Below are 6,404 nucleotides of genomic sequence, written 5' to 3'. Positions count from 1 at the left end.
CTGCTACCTTTCATTTTATTTGATTTGTATTGTTTTGTTGTGTGTAAATGTGTTTTTTTAATTTATTTTTTAAATGAAATGAATAAAGTTAATAAAAATAAAATAAAACATCAGTTTAAGTTTGAGTCACATTAACAGATTTGTCATTAAACATTTTCAGCTTCTTTAGTCTCCAGTTGTTTGTTTTTGTTCAACAGATCCAGGTAAATATAACTTCACCCCTCGCCTTTTCCACCTGAGAGCTTCCTCGGGTAAATTTCAGGCCACAGAGCTGCAGAGTCCGACCCGCCTGCCGGGCCTCGTGATGGCGATGCCCTTCGTCCAGGAGACTCTGTACTCCGAACCAGAGCCGAGTGAAGTCCTTTCTTCTTTATTATCAAAGCTTCTCAGGATCATTTAAGGACTGAGTTTAACTCTGGTCGTCTGTACTTTCTTCGTCAGCTTTGTTCCTGCTCGACAACCGGTTAGAGGTGTACCTGTGGCAGCGAGGTCAGCCGGATCAAAGCCAGACCTCCGCTTCAGCCTGGAGCCTCTGGTGTAACGAGAGACGGTGCGCCATGCAGACGGCGCTGCAGTACTGCAAAGGTCTGGGGCATTATTTGTTTCCACCAGAAAGCTTTTATTTTTATAGAAGGTTGAGCTGAAAATGTTTTTTTTTACAACAGAAATAAACCCGAGGCGGCCCCCGCAGGCCTACTTCATCCTGGAGGGATCAGAACCTTTGACCTTCACTAATGTTTTCCCTCGATGGGAGAGGAAGCTCACACCTCCCACACAGGTCTGAACACACACACACACACACACACACATTTGTTTTTATATCCCTGTGGGGACCATGGATTGACTTCTATTCATTTCATGGTAATGTTATAGACTAACCCTGACCATTTACCCTAAAACTAACCTAAACCCAGTTCACACCTTGGTCCTAAACCCAACCCTACAACCCAAAAATGAGTTCCACTATAATAGGACCAGTCTTTGGTCCCCATGACGACTGCTAATCTTGACAAGGTAACTGTGTATKCCAGAAACYGTCCTAAAAAGGTAACAAATAAAATTACACACTGTTTTTCAGCCAGAATATAAGTCAGACCTCATATATTCGTACGAAAGTCCTGCTGCACATCAAAGAACTTCCATCAATCTGAAATGGCTGCTGAACTGGTTAATCTGAGACACAACTCCAGACTTTCTCTGAGGAGTGAGAAACTTGTAGAAATTCAACCATTAGAGTGACCAAAACAAAAACATTCCTCATTTAAATCTACAATAAATCTGACTAAAGCTTCAATAAAAGGCTCCTGCATGACCTGAAGTCTTCTTTATTTATATAAAAACTGCATTTTTAAAGTTTTATGGTAAATTAAATGCAATAAAAACAAATGAAACAATAAAAACCACAACAGATGAAACTAGAGATTTAGCATTCCCTGTGAAAATCGACTGAATTCTTAACACTGAATGTTTTTTATTGAAAGCTGCTGAAGAAGCTGAAAATGTTTAAAAGTTTACATTTCTGAAATTCTAAGTCATAGCCAAATATCCTGAAGGAGCTGAATGTTTTGATTTATGAATAGCTGAACAATATACAAAACAAAAAACATACAGAAGAAAAATGTATCTCAATATTGTGAATGTTTTTATAAGAATTCACACAATAAAAGAACAAAAAACATTCAAAACCATTAAAATGATGTAAAAATACACCTATATTTTTCCATCTTCTACCTTATTATCTTTGGTCTCTGAGGCAACAGGTCCAGAATTTAATTATAGCCTCACCATCACGAAACCTGCCTCCGTCTCAGAGGATAAAAACAAAGCAAAATAAAAAAACTTTAAATGAATTTATTCCACAGACTTCATTAATGAAGGATGTTTTCACTGATTACATGCTTTATTTGTGCAAAAGAGCGGTTCAGGACAAGTGAAGCTGTTGTTGGTGCAAGACGCACTGTCCCGGCTCATGAAGACTCAGTACCCTCTGGAGGACCTGCTGCGGAGCCCCTTACCTGAAGGAGTGYACCCCCAGCACCTGGAGGTCTACCTGTCTGACCAAGACTTCCAGGTGAACCGACGGAGCAGCAGCAGTGACCTGCTTCAGCCAGCAGGCTGCGCTGTTTACCTGAATTAAATATGGTTTTATGACATTAATCTTTATAATAACTTTACTTTATTTATTGTTTTATTTTTTCTGTTTTAGACTATTTTAGAAATGAAGAGAGATGAATACGCCTCGCTCCCGAGCTGCAAACAAATGGATCTGAAGAAAAGCAAAGGGTTGTTTTGTTAAGAATCCAGATGAAGTGGGATTCAAAAACTGGGACTTGACTGAGGAAGGCAGGCAGGCGACGCAGGGACAGCGCCATGTTGCAACAGACTGCTCACACTTTTAATGAAAACAGYAYWAAAAAKAAWCACTTWATTTATGTCAAAGTYGTGTGTGYACTTAACTGGATTTGACTGTAGCCATGGATTGTTCGCTTCCTATGATGACAAAACTGTACATCGGTAATAAAACTGTTTAATAAAAATGAGTAAACATGTTTAGAAGAAACAAAAAAAATCAATTCTTCAATTTTATAGACCTAAACAACAACAAAAACCACCTTGTACTTAAAGATTAACAGTTTTTGCTCAGTTAAAAGTTGTTTTACCTCATTTTTATCATCATTGCAGACAGATTTGTATTCTAGAGTCCCACYTTGCAGCATTTTGTCATTCAGGCTTGTAGCTTTGAGGCATGTGTGTAGCTGAGGCCACTGTTGGGCCTTATTAGGGCTCCGTGGGGATTCACTATTAGCTATGCATGAAGGAACAGGTAGACATGCTCCAATAACATCCCTCTGGCTCCAAGCAACATCCTAATTCTGCTTCATCTTAATCAACACGTTGCTCCGAACGTGCACTACAGACAGAACAATATATCAAAGGTTTAATCGTTTAAAACGCAGGCTAATACACTAATAAATGTCTGGTTGTAGCATAAAAAAGCAGCAGATGCTATTTTAGAAGGCTAGTTTAAACTTTTGTTTTTGGAACAGACTTTAAAAACATTTAAAGGGGAAAAAAAAGAAAGCCACGATAAAAACATAGTTCGACTTTCTGGATTAGCAGTGCTAATACGCCTTTTTTTTTTTTTTTAGCAAAGTCTCATGAGAAATTGTCACTATAAAGCACGCTAATATTTAGCATTTATTATTATCTGTGCTACCATGCTGACATTTAGCAACGTCGCTAAATATAAGCAGGTATAGCATGATAATATTTAGCCCTGATTATCAGTGCTAGCATGCTGATATTTAGCAACGACACTAAAAATAAACAGTGTTAGCATGCTAATATGGAGTAATGCCGGTGCTAATACTTTAGGCCAGCGTTCTGCTGCTCTACCTAGCCAAAGCAATGCTAATAATGGCAATGTTGCTAATTATAAGCAGTGCTGCTAAATATAAGCAGCGCTGGCATGCTAAAATTTAGCAACGTAGTTAATTGTAAACAGGGGTACCCTGCTAATATTTAGCAATATTTTTAATTATTAGAACTAGCATTCTAATATTTATCAACGATGATAATTTTTTTCCAGTGCTAGCATGCTAATATTTAGCTGCAATGCTAATTATTAGCAGTGCGAGCATGCTAATATTTAGTAATGTTGCAACTTGGCACTATATAAATGGTAGTAGATATTTTAGTGTGTTAAAGTAGCACAGTAAAAATAATCGTGATTTCCACATGCTAATACAAAAACAAAGAAAAAAACTTAAATTTCATAAAATATGATGATACATGAAACAGGATATAAGTTCAGGTTTCTGTCAGCATCAAAGTTTCTGAGGGACGTTTTATTTCTTGTCACATCCACAGATGTCAGACTGACCCACATATCTGGAACCAGTCAAGCCTTTTTTAACAATAGTCCACTTTGTTGGAGCTCCTTCAGCTTCACTGGCTAATGGATTAGCTGACTAAGCCTTCATGTGACTCTGCAGGGCTGGTCAGACTGGATTTAGGGCCCACCGCTGGATGATGGCACACTGAAGAAACTGTTTTTCTCTGGTGTTTTCTGCAGGGCTGCTATGTGTTTCTTGCGAGGTGTATAAAAAAAGAGAAAATGCTGCATCGACCGCTCTGCGCAGAACAATAATTATTCTGGATTTTGTCTTTTCAACAGATAATCTGCTGAGAGCAGAATCTGTATTTGTTCCGGCGCTTTAGATGGACTGTTCTCTTTGTGCATCAAATCCGAGCAGGTTGCGTTCCGGCTCGGAAGCCATCGCGGCCTCGCGTAAAACCACCATGTGATCCTCAGCGGCGTGGAGCGACTGGTCGATCCAGTCCATGCTGCCCGACATGTGGCAGGCGTTACGGGTCACCAGCACCAGGTGGCTGACGGAGAGGAGGAGCGCTGTAGCTCTGAGGAGCCAAAAGACAAATTCCAAATAAGCATTATATTATTAAAATTAAACTGGTCTCAACGCTTTAGAGTTGATTACCTGGCGTCCAGCAGAATTGGGTCCAGAGGTGGGTACATGGATCGGACCACATCGTCCACTCTAAGAAAGAACCAGGATGTTGATCAACGTTGGGTTTGCTAACTAATGAGCTGCAGGTGAAATATTACCGTGGGCTGATGCGCTTGGCCACGGTGATGATGTCACTCAAGCTGGCGGGTGCTTTGACCTTCGCCTCCGAGCCCATCGTCATCGCCACCAGCTTTTCAGTCAATGTGTGGCAGATCTGTAAGAAGAACGGTGAAGTCGTTACATCCCTGCACCCACCTGCTACAATATTCATTTCACAAACAGCAAAATGTTTTGTTACCTTTAGTATCGAGATGCAGTGAGACACCAGGCCGCTGTGGAACATGAAAGCAAAGTTAGTTAATTGTTATTTTTTTTACAGTGGTTCTTGTTAAATCAGGTTAAAATGACAGCGGCCAGACGTACGAAGCGTCCTCGATCCAGTCCTCGTTCTCCAGGATGGCCTCGATGTGAGGGTTGGTGATGACCACGTCGTCCAGCTCCAGCTCCGACGGCTCGCTCTGAGTTTCCATGGCTCCGATCAGATCCACTGTGGGTCTGTGCAGCAAGAAACAACGGGYAAAAGTAGCTAAAAGAACCCAGAAAACTACAGTTTTAAAAGGTGGGGAGGCTACTTTGCAGAATTATTACAGACAACTAGAGAGAGTTTGTGTTTTTAAATAAAACATGAACTTTACAGAACTCTGAAGAAACTGAGCTGTTACAGATAAAACCAGCTACAATCTGCAAAGAATGAAATGCTAAGAAAAAAGGTTAGCTAAAAAAAATAAAGCAGGCTGAAAGTAGCAAAAGGATAGGTGGAGTAGCATAATGCTAAAAAAATTATCAAAAGGATAGGTGGAGTAGCATAATGCTAAAAAAATTATCAAAAGGATAGGTGGAGTAGCATAATGCTAAAAAAATTATCAAAAGGATAGGTGGAGTAGCATAATGCTAAAAAAATTATCAAAAGGATAGGTGGAGTAGCATAATGCTAAAAAAATTATCAAAAGGATAGGTGGAGTAGCATAATGCTAAAAAAATTATCAAAAGGATAGGTGGAGTAGCATAATGCTAAAAAAATTATCAAAAGGATAGCAAGAGGACAGCTAAAACAAAAAGCTAGCTCAAAGTAATATAATGTTAGCTTGAAGTAGCAAAATTCTAACTTGTTTAGCCTTTTGCTGCTCTTGAAGTAACAATGCTGGCTAAAAATATTCAAAGTCAGTTAAAAATAACAAAACAAGCTAAAATTAGCATAATTCTGGCTAGATGTAGTAAAAATTATCACTTGGTTAGCCTTTTGCTGCTCTTAAAGTAACATAATACTGGCTAAAAGCATACAAAGTTCAACTGAGTAGCAAAAGGACAGCCAAAGAAACACAGTGATGGCTATAAGTAGCAAAAGGCTAGGTGGAGTAGCGTAATGCTGGCTAAAAGTAGCCAAAGGGTAACTAAGAATATCAAAAGGCCAGCTAAAAGTAATATAACACTGGCTAAAAGCGTACAAAGTTCAACTAAGAGTAGCAAAAGAACAGCTAAAAAAACACAGATGGCTCAAAATAGCAAAAGGCTAGGTGGAGTAGCATAATACTGGCTAAAAGTATTCAAAGATTAAGAATATCAAAAGCCTAGTGAAAAGTAACATAATGCAGGCAAAAAGTATTAAACAGTTAACTAAAAGTAGCTAAAAGACAGCTAAAGAAACACAGATGGCTTCAAGTAGCAAAAGGTTATGTGGAGTTGCATAATGCTTGTTAAAAGTATCCAAAGGTTAACTAAGAGTAGCAAAAAGCCAGCTAAAAGTAACAAAAGGCCAGCTAAAAGTAACAAAAGGCCAGCTAAAAGTAACAAAAGGCCAGCTAAAAGTAACAAAAG

General features: G+C 39.0%; 2 protein-coding genes across 6 annotated transcripts in view; one reads left to right on the top strand and one right to left on the bottom strand.

Moving 5' to 3' along the window:
• The window catches only part of svilc (supervillin c), a 23,712-nt gene extending 21,156 nt beyond the window's left edge, over nucleotides 1-2,556 (top strand). For all 5 annotated transcript variants that reach the window (XM_014022456.1, XM_014022469.1, XM_014022463.1 and 2 more), the window contains 5 exons: nucleotides 198-353; nucleotides 442-585; nucleotides 666-778; nucleotides 1,916-2,071; nucleotides 2,207-2,556. In XM_014022456.1, the coding sequence (XP_013877910.1) occupies nucleotides 198-353; nucleotides 442-585; nucleotides 666-778; nucleotides 1,916-2,071; nucleotides 2,207-2,296 (659 nt within the window). In that variant the 3' untranslated portion in view covers nucleotides 2,297-2,556. The remainder of the gene's footprint in view (nucleotides 1-197; nucleotides 354-441; nucleotides 586-665; nucleotides 779-1,915; nucleotides 2,072-2,206) is intronic.
• Nucleotides 2,557-3,809: 1,253 nt separating this feature from the next.
• The window catches only part of tmem98 (transmembrane protein 98), a 3,605-nt gene continuing 1,010 nt past the window's right edge, over nucleotides 3,810-6,404 (bottom strand). Inside the window, exons 2-6 of the mRNA XM_014022488.1 lie at nucleotides 4,953-5,084; nucleotides 4,828-4,861; nucleotides 4,628-4,743; nucleotides 4,500-4,559; nucleotides 3,810-4,419 (exon numbers count right to left, since the gene is read on the bottom strand). Coding sequence (XP_013877942.1) covers nucleotides 4,218-4,419; nucleotides 4,500-4,559; nucleotides 4,628-4,743; nucleotides 4,828-4,861; nucleotides 4,953-5,084 — 544 coding nt within the window. The 3' untranslated portion in view covers nucleotides 3,810-4,217. The remainder of the gene's footprint in view (nucleotides 4,420-4,499; nucleotides 4,560-4,627; nucleotides 4,744-4,827; nucleotides 4,862-4,952; nucleotides 5,085-6,404) is intronic.

This window comes from Austrofundulus limnaeus, unplaced genomic scaffold (assembly GCF_001266775.1).
Source record: "Austrofundulus limnaeus strain Quisiro unplaced genomic scaffold, Austrofundulus_limnaeus-1.0 Scaffold4, whole genome shotgun sequence".
NCBI lineage: Eukaryota > Metazoa > Chordata > Actinopteri > Cyprinodontiformes > Rivulidae > Austrofundulus > Austrofundulus limnaeus.
Note: the sequence above shows the minus strand (reverse complement) of the source record. Positions and strands in the feature narration are given on the sequence as shown.